The following is a 19,346-nucleotide window of genomic DNA, read 5'->3' as shown; positions in this document are numbered from 1 at the left end:
TATTCTAAGGGGTTATCCACTGTGCAGGTAACATATGATGAATTCATTCCCAGATCCCCAGTAGTGATGTATGGAAGTGAGAGCTGGACCATAAAGAAGGCTGATTGCCTAAGAATTGATGCTTTTGAATTATGGTGCTCTTGAGAGACTCTTGAGAGTCCCATGGACTGCAAGAAGATCAAACCTATCCATTCTGAAGGTAATCAGCCCTGAGTGCTCACTGGAAGGACAGATCCTGAAGCTGAGGCTCCAATACTCTGGCCACCTCATGAGAAGAGAAGACTCTCTGGAAAAGACCCTGATGCTGGGAAAGATTGAGGGCACAAGGAGAAGGGGACGACAGAGGACGAGATGGTTGGACGGTGTTCTCAAAGCTACAAACATGAGTTTGACCAAACTGTGGGAGGCAGTGGAAGACAGGAGTGCCTGCCGTGCTCTGGTCCATGGGGTTATGAAGAGTCAGACACGACTAAACAACAACTGATCCACTGTCCAGAAATTTCCATGACATATATTGTGGCATTCAGGATCAGAGTAAGTTTACAGTTCACCATTCATGTCTATGTCTATCTATTCCTTCATTTTACAGAGGTTAACCCTCTTCTGTTGTTATTCTGAACATTCTGAACACACTTACCTGGTAGCAAATCCCAATGAACTCAGTGGAACTTACTTTTTAGTAGATATGTGCAAGGCTATGTTTTTAATCATTCCTAGACTATGCTTTTAATGATTCCTAAATTATAGATTGCGCTATAATTTCATCTGCACCTTTAAAGAGGAAGAGATCAATCACTCGGTAATTTGCTTGAGGTCAAAAAAGAACTCTGTGGTGAAAGAGGAAACTGCACTGAGGTTTCTTATAACCAAGGATAGCATTAAATGATGAATTTTTCAACCACATAGCAAACCATGTTCTACCAGCAAAATATACAGAACAATTTAGACAAACTTGCAAGCCTGTAGTATTGTTTGACAAGCTTTTGCTAACTTAGGGAAAAATTTTACAGTACTCACCAAATAAGTAATGTTATTGTTTGTAGGCTGAGACAAGCTAGTTCTGAAGGTTGTATTTTATGTACTTTGGGATGCCAAATGTGAATTTTGCTTTCCCCTAAGCAAATGAATAAATAGTATTTTACCTGAAATTTAAGATGACAGCCATTTGTTCTAGATGTCTATAAAATCCAGACCACTTGCCCAAACTATGAAATAGAGCACCTAAGTGCTGAATGCCGTACTCATGTGATATCTCAAACATTTCTGTTAAGAAGTCGCCAAGATACAGCAAATATCTTTCCTTGTTTCGTTTCTGTCATCCCCATTTACAACTCCCGCTCCACAGTGTATCTTTGGTTCCCCCTTTTCTTTCACCTAGAGATGCATCAAAATTTCAGGAGAATGCCAAAGGACTTGCTCTTCCAGGTTTTTGTGCAAATCCACTGTGTATTTTATTGAATATCAGACTTAACTATTGTAATGCACTCTACGTAGGGCTGCTCGTGAAGAGTATTTGGATGCTGCAGCTTGTGCAGAATGCACAACGAAGCTGCTAATGGCCAGCTCTGACCAGACATGTATTACACTAGTCCAGAAATCTGCATTGGTTGTGAATTTGCTTTTGAGCCCAATTTAAGGTGTTAATACCGGCATATGATGCCCAAAATATATGAAGGAGAGGCTACACTCAAATTGGGCATAGAGCACTAGAATATCCCATTTAAAACCATCACAGAACATGTCAAGATGAAAAGTATAAAAATATGAGAAAATCACAAGCAATTTCAAACACACATGCATGCCATTCGTTTCCTTATACAGTCAGAAGCTATCAGTAACCAAGTGTTAACTCTCTAAATCTAACAGACTTGTGACCACTGATATTTGAGCTTGGATGTTTCCACAGGGTTACAAATAGAGATCCTCCAACCCTACCCTGTAACTGAACATTGTATGGATTTCTGTACACTAAGATGGCAAAGAAGCTTAACAACATCACTGGTGTACAAAGTTAAAAAAGGCCTTCTGTCATTTTGCTGGCCTTCAGCCAGTGTCTCTGAATGCTCATGGAACATCTGCTCTCTTGTTGAATTCATCAGCATTATCCAGGGCCAAACTCGGCTACAAAGCCTGGTCTTTTTTCCCAACTGAAAGATCTGAGTAATCTACAGATGCTCACTGTTAAATACACTGATTCATAAACAGCAAGTATTCCGTTTTCAGAGGGGCTGTATTTAGATAGCATGTGGTTCTCCCCGTAGTCTTGTGATCAACTGAAGAAAGTTTAAGCAAACATTTTAGTACAGTTAGACAAGTGCTGGTTTATGATGAACTGTGAGAAAGGAAATACTTAACCTAGAACTTGATGACACATCCAAAGCAAAATCAGTATTTTCTCCTTAAATATTGTATTCATTTACAGAAGCCTAGCCTATTTCCATCTGAGTCAGACATCTGGCAAATTAGTCATAGAATCCAGTTTCAGTTTGCAAACAGGCAGCAGCAGTAACTATCTATGCACTATAAACCAATGTGCCCTTCTGAAGGCGAGGCAGTCAGAATTATTCACAAATGGGAGAGCCGAATATCCAAAAAGGCTTCTAAGAAAAGATCCCTTGCAACTTAACTGCACAATTAAGTTGCCCAATGCAACATGTCACACCCGACCTTGGTCTCCTAGTACCACCAGTTCTCCAAGTCAAGCTGTTCCATCCTCTTCAAATGCAAAGAGTACTTAAGATGCCTACCTGAGAGACCTGAGCAATTAACTCTGGACCCTATTGTTCAGCAAGTCAGAGGTCACCCCCTCAAAAGACAGGGGAAAGACCCTGTAAAAGAGCTGACTGCTCTGCAGTTATGCTCTTCCCACCACCAGAGACACAGACCAGACTATCCTTGCTCACTACTTGTCAGTAAACCAGAACAACTATAGTACGCTAGGATTGGTGCAGTTTTAGAGCCACATTATTCTGAATTCTGTTCTACTTTGTCCTTCACCCTGAATGAGGAGGAAGAGGAAGAAGAGCTGGAGTGGGAGGACCTGGCCCCCCAAGAAGAAACCGGGGGAACTCAGATGTGGACACCAGCTTCCTGCCTGACGGTGACAGGAGGAAGAAAACCGACGGTGAGGTTCTTCACCTACGAGAAGAACTTCGCCAAGAGTGGGAAGCCAAACAGGAGAAAATCAAGAGTGAAAAAACCCCTATACCAGAATGACATTCGAACAAGGTTATATGACTCTTTGCTAGTTACTCTGTGCTGTCCAATGAGGGATTAACGCTTGCAAGTAAAAATGGAAAAGGGTATGACTACAAATTTCATTATGTGATCTGGCACTGGGGTTGGGCATTTGACTAGTCAACAAAGATTTAGCTGATTGATCGGTAAAACATTTGTCAGTGTTTTTTTGAAGCACTGTTAAAACAAAGTAATACTTTAAGTCTTCCCCAACTTAGTGCCATCCAAATATCTGGAGGTCACTAAGTTGGGGAAGACTGGATTAAAGTATTGCTTTGTTTTAACAGTGCTTCAAAATAACACTGACAAATGTTTTACCAATCAATCAGCTAAACTGGCCAGAAGAATACCATGGTCAATGGTACTGAAAGCCACTGAAGAACCAACAGGGTCACATCCCCTCTGCCCCACCCAATCTACTCCCTAATGTAAGCCGTCGACATGAGACAGAGACTGTTCTTACCCAAACTAAGGTATGGAGACTGATTGAAACAGATCCAAATAATCAGCATCAGCATGTCAAGTTGGGAAGCTATCATATGTTCTAATACCGTGACTAATAATGAAATATTAGCGATCGGAGGCTAGTTCAAGGTTTGTGGATTCAATAAGGATTTACTGTATTTAATGAATTTAACCACCACCTCCAGAACGATAGGAACCACACCCTTTTTTCTGTGAAATGTTCACTACCTTCATCTCCAGCCCAGTTCTATTGCTGATTTCAGTAGCCACAATTGTCAAGGATCCAGAGTATACATGTTGGGATTCAATTATCTAAGAAGTTTATCCACATCCTCCCAACTGTACAAGCCATGAAATCCCAAGGACCTCCTGACAAAGTAGCCTAAGCATGGACATTAAAGTCCTCAACCCCATTGCCTTGGAGTCTTCAATAACACCCTCAAGACCACCTGTATCAGTTCAAATAGGGTGATGTGGGCAGAAAAACAATAGGTACAGAACTGGCCAACTGCTGAATAGGGCATCTGATGAGGCAGATGCTGTCCAGAGTCCAAAGCCATACATCCTGCCCCTCAAATTATGCTTGGTGCTACATCCAACAGCTTGGGCATCTGGGAGAGGTTCATACCTCCCTCAATATCCAGCAATGTCTCAGTAACACAGCCAGACAGCTCACTGATCACAAATCATCACTTATAGTGTTTTCCTCCACGGCTTACCAAAACATTCACAATTACAGTGGCACCTCGGGTTAAGTACTTAATTCATTCCGGACGTCCGTAATTAACCTGAAACTGTTCTTAACCTGAAGCACCACTTTAGCTAATGGGGCCTCCTGCTGCCGCTGCGCAGCCGGAGCACAATTTCTGTTCTCATCCTGAAGCAAAGTTCTTAACCTGAAGCACTATTTCTGGGTTAGCAGCGTCTGTAACCTGAAGCGTAAGTAACCTGAAGCCTATGTAACCCGAGGTACCACTGTAAAATGCACAATACTAAAAGCCTTTGTAGTATGTGCTAATGACTAGGTAAAATTCAGCACCCACCTGATGCCCACTAATTTCTAGCTCTCATTCTCCCCCCCCCCCATTATTAGGGTCAGAATGTTGTAGACAAAGGTGAAACCATGACTGCCAAACCACCACTTTCAGGGTCTACAACCCTATAGCCCTTGGTTTCATGGGCCGCATATGCCCCCCCCACCTGTCTATTTCCATACTGCTGATAATTCATAGTCCCTGGTTTAGTTTTGCCTCTGACAGCTTTCTTCTTGGTTCCTCAGTTCTGCGCCTTCACCACTGTTTCTTCATGCCCTCCTTGTCAGTCCACAGCCTGCTTTGTCCCCCTTCCTTCAGCCACCTTGTCTTTTGACTCATCTTCCTTCCTGCCCCACCCCACAACCTTTACTGATCTTCAGGGTTTTCTTCGGATTCTCCTTTTGCTGCAGTTTCTTATTTCCTTCATCCTTTTCCTGAAGCCTCGTTCTCCAGTTAGCCTTCCAGTCCATTTCCAGTGCTGATTTCAACATCTATATAAAATTCTGGAGAAAACTAAAAGGAAAAGTAGGCAAATAAAAAAGCATTTGGGTAGTATAAGCTACTCATATGAAAGGCCTGCTGCATTTAGCAAACTGTTTTTCATGTCTTTCCACCACTAGATGCTTTATCTCTGAAAGCCTGACAACATTTGTCTTTGTTGGCCTGCATTTCCTGCTTGGGCTGGAAAACACAGTGAAGCAACTTCTTCATGTCCTAATTTAAATCTATTTCTATGAGATCAGAGGAGAGAGTACTGTAAAAGTTTAAATCCAGAAATATTCCAACAAGCGAAATGCAGCCTCTTAATAAGGGTGAAAGCTAACTCCTAGTGACAAACAGCGGATCAAGTCTTGAACTTGGACGGGGAAAATCAGTGTTCATGTCCCCATTCAGCCACGTAGGTTCACAGGGGAACATAGAGAATGGAAGCTGAACCCTTCTTGCATGTCCATTGCTAATCTCTTTGCAAGTCCTCCTTCATGAGTTCTTTTCTTATCTCCAGGTTCAGCGTCCTTACAGGAGAAAAGGAATTCTGGAAATCGAACACCCCAAGCTTTGTACCTCACTAGGTCAGAAGCAGGTTTAAACAAACGGGTCTGGCATCGACACATAAAACTTGAGCATTGAAGACATACAAAAACAAAAAGTTCATTGGAATATAGCTACACAGCCATGAGCATTTCTGAGGCTGGCTCTCTTGTTGTTTCTACGCTGGTTCCCAACCGATTAGATCAACCCTATACATAGCTATTCAAAGACAGGCTGGTAAGCTCTCATGCCAGTTGTTTACATGCACAACCCTTTCCCCCTCTCCAGCTTCATCTTTTCTAGTGCTAAAAACAATTCAGGCCTTACTTTTATGGTATTTTCCTTAGTGCCACTGAGATAGTGACATAGCTACACACAACCTAACCTAGTATGATTCTTTAAGCAAGGTGGTAACACTTTAACATTAGATGCACAGCACCAGTAATTCAGCCTTCACTGCAGAGTATTCATTGCATGTTTTTTGTCCTCCATATCTTTTACCATTACAGGACTATAAATTCTTTAATGCTTTGATAGCAAGACTGACACAACATACTGTAACTCTGGGCTAGAAGTTGAACATATTTATCACTACAGCCGGGGCTGTTTCCCAATCAAGTGTTCACCTAGGGATAGGCAAGTGACAAATCACAGGGCTGCAATTGCTTACATGGATAATGAACATTTCTCTCCACTGCTTTTCATGCTAAAAAGAGAAACAAACTGTAGAGATTCTAACCAAACACACCTTTTCCTGTCATTGACAATCTGATCAAAGGCTTGCAAGCATTGTCACAGACGTAAACAGGATTCTGAAGAAAGACACTGTTCTAATTCTTCCTGGAATGGTCTTGCACTAGTTTTAATGACAGTTCTCTCTCAAAGTTGTTAGCGGACCAAGAGGCCATTTCTACATCCAATTTCAGTTAAATGACAGAAGTGAGCATCCAAAGCTCTGAATACTGTATGAACATGTTAAGAGAATATTCAAATCATTTAGAGAGATGCTAAATCTACAAAGAAGCCACAACATTATTCAAACGCAAACTGTACCTCACTGGATTTAAACAAATATATTCCAGTGTAAAACTAGGCAGAAGCAAATTAATTCAATTTAGATTTATCCAAATTGTTCTAACTCCAAATTTAAAATTAAAATGCAACTGGCTTATATAGTTGTATTTACAGTTAGACACTATTTGCAAGGTTTTTCTATTCCACTAAATATTCCTTTAGCTAATAATCTTGTACAGAAATAGTTGATTCTGTTTAAGAAATAAGATGCCAGCACTCCAAGACATCTCTCCCGTCCTCTTACATGCTAGCCCTTCAAAAACTTCTAAAGTGAAGATCAGCATCAGATTAAAAACAGTCACCTGATTATGCCATTGCCATCACAAAAAGCTATTAATTCATACCTGTATCACTTGCCCCATGAATCTATACAACAGAATCTCAAATACACTAGTGCCTACCACCAGACAATACATTCATTCCAGTCACACAATACTATTTTTGTTTCAAATATTTGATAGGTGCTTCAAGCTAAAATATCAAATGATAACTTATTGAACATTTCATAGTACAATCTGTCTGCCTCCAGTTCAATAAAGCACGACACTCGCATGTGTATCTGAGAGCTGCGTATGACTAGTAAGGTGGCCGGGGGGACAATTTAAGTTGATTCACTTTTGCTGAGCCCTGAGAGGAACAGGGGATTTGTGAAGGCACTATTAACAGTGGACTACATTGCAGGGATACTGTAGGCTAGTCTGCCTCTTTGTCCATTCTGCAATAGGAGTAAAACACTGAACTACACTGTAGGGTTGCTGTAAACTACTCTCAGTCCAATCTACAATGTGAGGATAAAAATGGACAACAATGCAGGGCTGTTGCAAGCTACCCTACAGACCCCTAACCTGCAGGGGAGGTCTAACACCTCTACACAACATTGCTCAGTTGTTATAAACCAGAGGTGGGGAACATTTTCAACCCTGAGGACCGGATCCAGAACTTGTCCACCCCTAAATGCCATTTTTGTTTTTCTTTGTTATTATGTTATGCACCTTTGTGTTTTTATATTGTAAACTGCCCTGTGATCCTTGGATGAAAGGCGGCATAGAAATTTAATAAATAATGATGATGATGATGATGATGATGATGATAATTTTGACAAGTAGGTGGGGTACCTACTTTTCAATTGCCTGACATCAGGCCATTCAAATTTCAAGCCAGAAGCAGGCACAGGCTTATCTCCAGTCTTAGTGATATATGGTTAGACTCTGCTTTGATGGTTAAAAGGCAGCAGTTAACAGCACACTTATCACTGATCTTAGCTCTGTCCCTGTCCAGAAACATCGGTAGCTGGTGAACCACATCAAGCTGGTAAAAGGCAGTCATGGCCACAAAGGACACTTGGGCCTCTAGTGGCAAAGATGTATCTAGGAGTGCCCACATCTGCTCCTTCAGAGGGAGTGCAACCCCATCCAGAATGGGTAATTTGCCTATCTTCCAGGTATGGAGCCACCCACCTAAGGAATGTTCATCTGTGGGTGCTTCTGGAGGGAGAATTATGCCTGTACAGTGGAATCTCGGTTGTCAAACGTAATCCGTTCCGGAAGACCGTTTGACTTCTGAAACATTCAACAACCAAGGCGCAATTGCCAGTCATCAAAATCCATTGGAAAAAATGGAGAAATGCACCTTGGAAGCCATTCATCTTCCAAGGCATGTTCGAAAACGGAAGCATTCACTTCCGGGTTGTTGGTGCTCGAAAGCCGAAATGTTCAAATTTGGAAGCGTTCGACAACCGAGGCTCCACTGTACACTGATTTGCAATTAAGCAGCCTCCAATAAAAATATTAATCTGCTCCTTATTGTTGTTGTTTATATTGTGCTTATTTTAATTGTTCCTGTCCATGGGGTTGTTTTGTAAAACTATGTTAAATAATATAAATAAAATTTATGGAAAGGGGCTGTTTTCACAGATTTTAAAATGAACCAGAAAGTCTGATCATTCCTGATAATTTCTATCAGATTCTGTGTATGAAGTGGCTGCCATATACGAAGGTTGGGTGCTGGGGGGGTGGTGGTTGGCGGCTTCTGAGCACCACCAGTTCTTTTTATGTGAAATTGAAATTTAGTGGTGCCCACGTCAGTTTCTTAGATGTCCAAATGTGCCCCAAGGGCTTAAAGAGTTTGTGCACCCCTGTATTAATGGCCAGATCACTCTATCAAATCCAGTAAACTTCAATCTTTCTAGACAGTAAGTCGCAAGCTCTGATCACCTGACTGAGGCAAATATTTTCCCTACTCCTTACTGGAAAAAAATAAGAGCGTGATATCACCAAGTAAGTACTCCTAGAGAGGAGATACATCTACAGTGGTACCTCCGGTTACGAACGTAATTAGTTCCGGAGGTCTCTGTTCTCAAGCCAAAACCGTTCTTAACATGAGGCGTGCTTTCGCTAATGGCGTCTCCTGCCGCTGCAGCGTGACTTCCACTTGCATCCCAGGGCAAAGTTTGCAACTGGGAGCATCTACTTCTGGGTTAGTGGAGCTGGTAACCCGAAGTATTCGTAAGGAGGACAGTACGTAACACGAGGTTCCACTGTAATGTCAATTCATTCTAAAGCACAGGTGTCATGTGGGAACTGCTCTGCATGACATGAAGTAATTTCACGTGAGACTCAAAATGATTCAGAAATACTGCATTTTTCCACACTGTAGCAGAAATCACCCAAATCTTGCAATGTACTTTTTTTATTACTCAAACATGTTAAGCAGTGAATAAAAGGCTAGCACACAGACCCTACTAAGCACAACAAATGGAAAACAGTAAAATTGAAAACAAGCAGGCTGTCCGCTACAAACAATAGTCACTACCTAAACAGTACTATGCATGTTTGTTTCAGGCTAAAATGTCCTCATGGCAGATCTTTTATTTAATGCATAGATTGTTTAATTTATGGTTTACATCTATTCAGTGGATTTCTATTATCTACTTTGAGAGTCATCTGAAACCTTTAGTCGACTCTAAATATCTATTTGTATAACCTATTTAATGTTATGACAAGTTTACACAATAGTCTCTTATAACTTGAAGAAACATGATCTATGATTCATATCTCAAAATAGTTCATATTGCCTCGTGAATTAGACAACTACACAAAAAATATTAGCATTGTATAGCAAGCCCGGAAGTTAATTAAATAGAGCATGACTTTGATCTAAGCATACTATGTGATTATATTGAAAGAGGTAGCAATGTCGCTTTAAAAAAAAATTGTAGCATTTTAAAGACTAGCTGGTTTACTGAGGCACACACTTTCGTGGGTGCAGCCCAATTCAATCAGTTTTATCGAATGAAAAAGTCTCTAGGCTAGGAGTATATTCCACACAGTATGTGGGATCTCAAATATAACAATAGTGTTCCCTTTAGAACCAAGATTTACTGTTGCAAAATGAATAGCTTATGCTAGCAGGGGTGGACAACTGGATCCCATCCATCAGCCAGCTCCTGACAGTTCCCCAATCCCAGCGATGGGTGGGCATTTAAGTTCAGTGTGCAATGCAAGCCTTGCTTGTAGCAGGGATCTTCTCAGTTCAGGAGCCTTCCAAATAGAGCCCAACTCAGCAAGGAGCCAAGTTTAAAATGAATCCGAAGCACACTTTTATCTCCCCCACATCTGACATCATATGATATTGAGAGTAGAGAACGTAGGCATGGCTGTGAGAAAATTGCCTTGCAAGTCAAATTAGGATCCCAGCCTGCTCAGCACTGTGGGCAGAGGTTCCCCAAGCATTCATTTACAGGTACCTAGCAGAGACATTCAGTTTGCAGTCTTCACCTTGGAAGACAGTTTAGAAGCTGAGCATATGGTACCGAGCTTAATTCTCTTACTTTTTTGCTCTTTATTCTTCCTCATCCTCCTCCACACCCTTCTGCTTTAACATTTTGACTGGTGAAGAGTTCTGGAGAAGCTGATACCTTGCCAATATTTTGTAACATTTTGGTTGGCCCTAATAAAGGTATTGCCTACCTTTTTGGATTTTGGAGGGGGGGTTTCTCAGCTGGCTTTACTCTTAACATGCCTTTTATTACACTTTCTTACACTTCTGCAATATTTACTGGGAGCTATTCGTGACTTTGATGGAATGGGAACTGAACTCCCATGTTCAGACCAGACCTGCAGTTAAGTTAACTTTTATGTTCCAAAAAAACAAACACAAGAGTTGTATTAAAACTTGGTGTTAGTGCAGCTGACTTCACATATTTTCACATGTCCAGATCTTCTGCATTAGCAAGAAGCCACAACTAAGCAAAGCAGACCGTGGAAAGTATTGCAATAACAAAGTTCTCACTGTACAACTCCATGGGCAAAGCAACAGAAAAATAGTCAAATTTGAATTTAAAAGGTGAAGAGTAGCTAGCAATTTTGCAAGCTTAAGTTAAGAGTTACTCTGTATAATCATCTACTTTTGTGGAGCTATATTCTACAGTATAACAGGCACCTCACCGTGATACTCAGGCAATAAAAGCAAAGCAGTTTTATATGCAACTAGACTATGTGAACTTTGTAAAGAACAAGCTATTGCCAAATTCTAAAGTGTTAATGTTCACATTTCTATTTGGGGAAGTGGAAGGGAGAGGGAGAGGGGGAAGGGGAGAGAGAGAGAGAGAGAGAGAGAGAAGGAAATGACAGCTGTGTGCTGTTCAAACATTCATCAAGCCAGGAAACCTTGGAGTATGCATCGAAAGTGAAACTGACTAATGTTTCCTTCCCTTCTGTCCCATATACCCCAAAGCCAAGATGCAATTATTACTTTAAACAGTACATAAATCAAATTAGTTATAAACACAAACAAAAAAGTTGTCACTTGCAACAAAGCATCACACAAATTAAATGAGGTTTCTGAGATTTGAAGTAGTTTGCTTTGGACTTCCGGGTTAGCGCCATCGCCGAATGGCGGACTCCCTCCGAGCTCCGGAGGGAGTCGGCTCGGCAGGGGTTGGGTCCTACCGCGCCGGCGACGCGGGGACCCTCAAAAACCACGGGAACGGATCCCGTGGACATGGTGACTCGGCTGGCACCGCTATCGCCCTCCCGGCTTGTGAAGGAGCCTTTTTAAAGGCTACGGATCGGGCGCCGGGGAGTGGCGTGGTGCTTTGAGTCCTCCGCTTCCCCTGCCGGGCGCAGCCGCATGCCATCCGGCGGAGAGCGCTGGCTTCTTCCAAAGAAAATTCGGACAATTAACAACAACCCGTGAGTAATTGGGTAACCGGGCATAAAAGGAGGAAAAAAGAAAATTTTTTCCGGATTTGGCACGAGCGGGAGGGGATCCAAAAAGGAAGTCAGTCCCCTCCCTGATTGTAAACATGCTAAAACAAGGACTGAGAAACCAAGATCGATTCAGAAGTTCATTGACGACAAAAATTATTAACTCCACGATGTGAACTATAAGAACTGTGCTGGAGGAGAAGAGTCGAGGGTGAGAGGAAAAAGACAACCCCCCCCTGGGAACCGGGGCGATTCGGAGAGCCTGGCGAAGAGAGATGGAGAATTTGACAGCTGCCAAAGGAGCTGTCAAAGCTGGAAAATATAAAGAGGACTTTGCTACAAGTTTTTCTTTGCTGGTTAATTTTGCTACAATTTGACATAAATATGGATATAAACTGTCGGGGGAAAAGAAACAACAAATTGACTTTTGGATTAGAGGATACAAAGTTATTGCAATCCCCCTAGAGGGGTTTCGGGACATTACAAGTGTCGTATGTGGAAAACTACTCTGGGATGTGCATAGGTCTTATCTCTTGGGAAAGCTGCAGAACTGAAATATTATTTTGTCTACAGAGGTGACCATAATACAATAGAATCTTCTATTGAAGCAAGAAAGGAACTGGACGTAAGTCTTTGTCCCTGAATAACAAACCTCTGTAGAGTCACTAAGTTTTGAAACAAGAATGTTTTGACAGCTGAACAAGACAGAAACCGGAGAAAACAAGAAGCAAAAGAGTAAATGACTAAATACGACACGGAAAGAACAACGGGAGGAGCAACAAAAGATTAAGGAAAATTAAAGGCCTCTATTAGACTGGATTTATGAAGTTAAATATTATTAAAACAACCAAATCTGAAGAAACCGGCAAGATGGACTGAGAAAATTTGGCTGTGGACTTAAGATCTCCAGGCCGACAACATACAGACAAATGGACATGGGGAATCAAAACCGGGGAAGGGAGGGGGAACCTTAGAATCCAAAGGCTTTGTAACCAATTTTTTGAACTTTTCTATATATTCTATCTTATATTCTTTATAACTTTGATCTTATATGTTTTCGTTTTTTTCTTTTTTAGAAAGGGGGAACTCGTGGAAGGAATGAGAGCTGATCTTGGGGGAAAATTTTGTTTTATTATAAGACGAGGAGTGATGTTAAGATTGTGTAAATTTAAATTGGTTTATGAGTAAAATATATTAGGCTTAAATTTGGGGATGAGAACTTGTGGAACCAACTTAGGGAAAGGGGAATACAGTCGGGACGGGAAGGAGGAAGTCCCAGAAAGAAGGCTATGAAAAGAAGGGTCTAAGCTAGTCTCTCTTTTTCTTTCTTTTCTTTATCTTTTTTATCTTTTCCATTCTGTTATTATTGGAAACTTTAATAAATATGATTATAAAAAAAAAATGAAGTAGTTTGCTTTAATGATTTAAGGCATTCAAAGGAACACCTAAATTATGTCACGAGAACTGGATAAATACAAAAGTTTGTAACTAGAGGCTGGATTCAGTTAACTAGTTCCACTAGTGGCAGGAAGTGCAATGGCTCACGCTGGCATGTCAGGCCTCCCCCATATTGGCTTGGGTGCGGTGGGAGAAACCCCAGAAGGGTGTGCAGGGGGAGAGGGGAAGTCTGGGCAAGCAGAAATGCTTGAGCTAAAATAACATCTGTATTAGCACAACGTTGAATTCCTCTCTTTGTTTCCACATTTGCCAAAGGACTGACAACCTGAATGAAAACGTTCTGAAGAAACTCTGCACATACGTGCCCATTTATTTTTCTTAAAATATAAATGCTAAGAGTTTTATGTCTTATTTCTCTTGTTGTTGTCATTGGCTTGGATCCAGTATTGCCAACCAAAAAGGCACTTAAATTAGCAGAAAGTCATCCCCGTCCCTCTTTATTGATTCTGCAGCTCCCCACAACGCATTCCATCCCATTCCATTCTGGAGGGTCCTTTGACCCTTAGGAGCAGCTTTTCAAGGGCTCTAATGTGGAAGATGGGGCAGGAAAGCCCCATTGTGTAAGCAGGGTTCTACACGTGCTTCTTGGAATCCAAGCTGTTATTTCATATATGCTATTCTGGAAGTAGAGGTAAATTTTTGTCACAGTTCTTCATTTCATAATATGGAGATTGAGAAGTATGGGCAACAACAGCATGATTTCACATATAATGACAAACCATAGGGTGACTCTACATGAGCAAGTCTTGGGCTCCCACACTTCCACTTTCCCCCTTTCTCTTGCACAGTAAGATGATCTTACTTACCGTTTCTACAAACCATAGTTTCCCGTTATGTCTGAACCAGAAAATTATAGTTTGATTTAGACATAGTTTCAAAGTAAATGAACAAGCCTGGAATGACCCTTAGGCTTGCATATTCACTCTCTCTCATGTGCTACAATGCCTCATTTCCTTGATCTGCAGTAAAACAAAATTGGCCCAACATCCAAACCAACAAGACGTACCAGAATTGTAAACCAGTTTGATCTTGATTTTCAAAAGCACATAGACAGACAATTTAATGCAAACAATGGTTCACCTCATGAATATTAGTGCATGAGGTGAGAAGGATAAACTGTGGTTTTGAGAACTGGGAACACAACTGGGAAGTGCAACGAAATGTAGACATATGGAAGCCTTCCCTAAGTAACATCTTGCTTTCCCCCATATTTATTTATCTACTTAAATTATATAGTTGCCCCATATCAGAAATACTCTAGAAGCCAGTTTGCTGTAGTTGTGTCTGACTAGGACCTGGGAGACCAGGGTTTAAATCCCCACTCAGTCATGCAGCTCACTGGGTGACCTTGGGCCAGGCACAGCCTCTATAGCAGCCTTTCTCAACCTGTGGGTCCCCAGATGTTGTTGGACTACAACTCCCATCACCCCTAGCTAGCAAGGCCAGAGCTCAGGGATGATGGGAGTTGTAGTCCAACAACATCTGGGGACCCACAGGTTGAGAACCGCTGCTCTATAGGGTCTTTGTAGGGATTAACTGAGGAGAGGGAGTGGACCATGTACTCAGAGAAGGTGGGATATAAATGCAATAAATAAGCTCTTCTGTGTACCTCCTTAAGAAAGCTGGAGAGGCAAGCCAGATGGAGATGTCAGGTGCCAACCTGGCATCTAGAAATCTCCATGTGGTCGTAATTGGACCCGCGCCAATAGACAAATGTGCCTGGTACCAGGTTAATTTCTAACACTGGCAGTTCATATGCTCGTGTTTAGCATCCTAGGACTCTTTTGAGCAAAGGTAACATTACCAAGAGTTAAGTGATTGGGAATAAGAGGAGCCATAGTTCAGTGGTAGAGCAACTGTTCTGTATGCTGAATGTTTGATACCTTGCATCTCCAGGTACGTAAGGAAAAGAATCATGTCTGAAATCCCGAACAGCTGCTGCCAGTTAGTGTAGATAACACTTAGCTATACAGTCCAATGTTCTGGCACTAAGGCTGTTTCCTATTTCCCATGTAAAATAACACCATGCTGTAGTTATTTGTGCCTTGCTCCTCTAGAAACCAAATATTCCCACATCATTACCCCTGACTGTGTTTATCATCATCCCTAAACTTCTTTCAAAACCTACACCTGATTTTAACCAGACATATGTGGTGCACCAGTGGCTTGTAATACCATTCCCGCCCCCCTTTTGTATCTTTAGTTTATCTGAAGTACACTAAGAGAAGGAAATCATTCTTATATACTCTCAAGGCCAGGTTTAAATTTCAGGCTCTGCTACAATTATGGTGGGACTTGTGGATATTAAGTTCTGTGTAATGATTCTTAATAATCAATTTGTAATATGAAAATTATAGCAGACTAGGCTATACATCTTTGGAGTATTTTGATCATGGCTAATGATAACTTTTACAACGGCTCAGTAAGGAACCATTATTTCACCTGAAAACATTTCACAATATGCGATCTCAACAGGAACAACAAGTATCAGATATGCTTCTTACCAGCTGAAATTCTCTGCGTCTGTCGTAGGCATGCTGGATACCACTATCTGCCCACAAGCTTCTTATTGCTGGAAGGAACTGCAAAAAAACTTGGGTCTCCACCATTCCGTGCGCCACCACTCCTGAGCGAGTATCAAAGGCCATCAGCATGTCACCATTTCTTTGGTTAGAAGGATTTCCCCAAGGAATATGAAGTTTCTCTCGAGCATCCACAAGGACTCTTACACCTTCAACAAAATTGAAAGCACTTTGTTATTTTCCTAGTGGTATTTATTTTAGGTCCAATAAACAGCTTCTCTCAAAAAGCAATGGGTGACACACATAGAGAGACCCGATCTAATGACAACAAGTACTGTAATGGATGGGAAATGGTCTGTAGTAGCCCCGACTGTTTTCTACATAACCAGATCCTGTGCAATTTTGGGCCTGGAGAATAGCTGTTTCATATATGCCTAAGACAGCTGCTGGAATAGGACACTTAACAGCAGTCCAAAGTGGTAATCAGAAATAGGGAGGTTATCAGCTTTGACAAAGCATGTCTTCAAAATTTCTTTTCAAATAATGAACTATAGACATGGTAATAACTTGGGATGCAATTGCAAAACTGGCCTAACACTTTAATTCTAGCACATCGTGAAATAGGGTTGAGTGAGACCTGGTTTTCAATCTTGTGATATATCGCCAGCTAAACATCATGATATACCAATATATCACGTCAGAAATAAGGATGGAGCTATGCAGAGGCACTGGCTAGCTTCACAGTTTTGCCCACATTGTGATTTTTACAAAGCACGCGTGCACACACACACACACCATGATTTGCAATATATTGCCAGGTCAAAAATTATGAAACCGGTATCACAATATGGACTTTGAACCGTTTGGGACAATTTATCACCCAGCCCTATCGGGAAAGAAGTCCTACAGACTTCAGTGCAGTCCAGCTCATCTTGAAAATGCGAAGAAAATACTATCCTTAAAATATAAGGTAAAAAACAGAATGTGTACAAGCGGTTACATTTTACTGATAAAATGAAAACACTGGCGTAACGGAGGGGCTAAGGGATTCAGTCATGAACAACTTGTGGGTTTAAAATTTACCTGCCATGAAGTTCCTACGTAACTGTAGGTAGGCACTCTTTTTCAGCCTCAAGACACTTAACACTAACATATATTACAGGTGTGCTGCAAACATAATATCTGAAGCAAGGCATTTTTAACACTCTACTGTGCTATATGAATACTAAAAAGTACTGTTATTTGATGAAAAGTAGAAAGACATGTATAAGACCAGAACAACCTACTTTGGTGTCAAAGTTAAAAATATATTTGTAGTTTCAAAAACACTATTAAGTATTTTCAGTAAGATATTGATTATCTATTATCAGTTATCATGATCCTGGAAAATAGTTGGTGAAATATATTCAGTCTCTCTTTCACAGACTCTCTTACTTTCAAAGTAAGCAGAATGGGAGAATTTTAGTTTTAAATGCCAAAACAGTTAGAATTGTGGCTATTAGTTGAGATCTTTTCATTTGGGATTGTTGATGCCTATAAAGAAAAAAAGAGGGACCATTTTACTGCAGATAGTCATGACGATAGAACAATATAATCTCTCTTTTGTAAACATAGGCTTGTATCCAACTGTATCCTTTGGCTCAACAGAAGGCTCTTTCATCCATCAGAGGCTTCCATGAAACAGGTAAAGGCAATTTTCATCAGTTTCCCTTTCCTTCTGGAGCCCTCAAACACCTCCCCCTACCCCTTTGGAACAGCATGGGAGGTGGTGCAGAATGGGGGCTCTAGGGAAAAGGGAGCCAAAAAAAACCCCTCATTCCCCTTTTCACTCACAAAAGTCTCCACTAAGTGAAGAGCCTTCAATTAATGGAATGGCAATCTATAGCTGTGTAATATATCTGCATAATTTTCTCAAAGTGCCACCACTGTTTGATTCCCAAGAAGCCCAGCCATGTAAAATTCCTTCAATCTTAGGTGTAACAACTGGGTGGAAAAAGCCTGAGGCAGCTAACATTTAGATCAGGTAGGAGAGACAGGCACATCCTGATGACACATGTGAAGAAGACATATATTAACCTGTGTAGGAATTTAAGAGAGCATGACAGCCCAGAAGGCATATTTTCTTGGCACAGAAAGTCTCAGCATGACAAGATTATGCTTACACTACAGATAACTCCCCATTCTTGTGCTTGTGTATAAATTAAGCACCACCATAGACAAGGCTCAGAAGCCAAGAGCCCCATCTTATGATTTTTGAACAGATTCTAGACACTTCAAAAACTGGAGAATCAGAGAACAACTTTCCTCTACATACAGATCAAGGATATAAGCAGCTCCTGCATATGTGAAGCTTGTAAGCTGTCATGGTACAACCTCCTGTACGCATCTTTCCAGAGAGCTATCTTCAAATATTTGAAATGTATACACTTTCTGGGTAGATACTTGAGATGGGAAGCACTTTCAGCTTTAACGCCTTATTTTTGCAAACATATGTTCTGTATGGAGATGTGCGGGCCCGTGGGGGAAATGGAAAAATTGAAGCGGGGAGAGATGGTCCCCTGAAAAATATGTGCTTCTCCCCCACAAAAAAGAAAAGAAAAAAGGATTATGAAATATTTTCATTTAGAATGACAAAGAAAGTATTTAGGCCAAAGTGTTCATATATTTTCCCCACCCCCTGCTAAATGATTTCTAAAACTATGTAACAGGAAGATTTTTATGTGAGACTATGTACCGTATTTTTCGCACCATAGGACGCACCGGACAATAGGACGCACTTTGTTTTAGAGGGGGGAGAACAAGAAAAAAAATATCTCCCCCTCTCTGCCCAGCGCCCCTTCAGCGAAGCGGCAGGAGAATTTCCCCCCTCTTGTTTCCCCCCCTCTAAAACAAGGTGCCGTTTAAGGTGCGTTCAGGCGGCTACCTTGGAAGCCTGGAGAGCGAGAGGGGTCGGTGTGCACTGACCCCTCTCGCTCTCCAGGCTTCAGGTTCCTTTCGACCTGCTCTTTGGGGCCCACCACCAGCCCCAAAGAGCAGGTCAGGGAGCAGCGGAAAGGCGCAGTGGAGAGGCTCCTGCCATAGCCGCGCTTCACCTCTCCAGCCGGGAGAGGGTTGCGGGGCTATGGCTTCTTTAGCCCCACGCGCGCTCTCCTGGCTGCAGAGGTGACGCGCGGCTATGGCAGGAGCCTCAATAGCCGTGTGTCACCTCTCCAGCCAGGAGAGGGTCGCGGGGCTATGGCATCTTCACTCCATAGGACGCACACACATTTCCCCTTCATTTTTGAAGGGGGGAAAGTGCGTCCTTTAGAGCGAAAAATACG

The 19,346-nt window shown here is 41.6% G+C and overlaps 1 protein-coding gene across 1 annotated transcript in view; it reads right to left on the bottom strand.

The window, feature by feature from the left end:
- GNA13 (G protein subunit alpha 13) overlaps positions 1-19,346 on the bottom strand; it is a 32,550-nt gene that overhangs the window by 9,019 nt on the left and 4,185 nt on the right. The window contains exon 2 of the mRNA XM_082212724.1: positions 16,009-16,235. Within this exon, the coding sequence (XP_082068850.1) occupies positions 16,009-16,235 (227 nt within the window). The remainder of the gene's footprint in view (positions 1-16,008; positions 16,236-19,346) is intronic.

Source organism: Podarcis vaucheri (genome assembly GCF_965113315.1).
Source record: "Podarcis vaucheri genome assembly, chromosome: 2".
NCBI lineage: Eukaryota > Metazoa > Chordata > Lepidosauria > Squamata > Lacertidae > Podarcis > Podarcis vaucheri.
The sequence above is the reverse complement of the archived record's forward strand: the minus strand, read 5'-3'. Positions and strand labels throughout refer to the sequence as shown.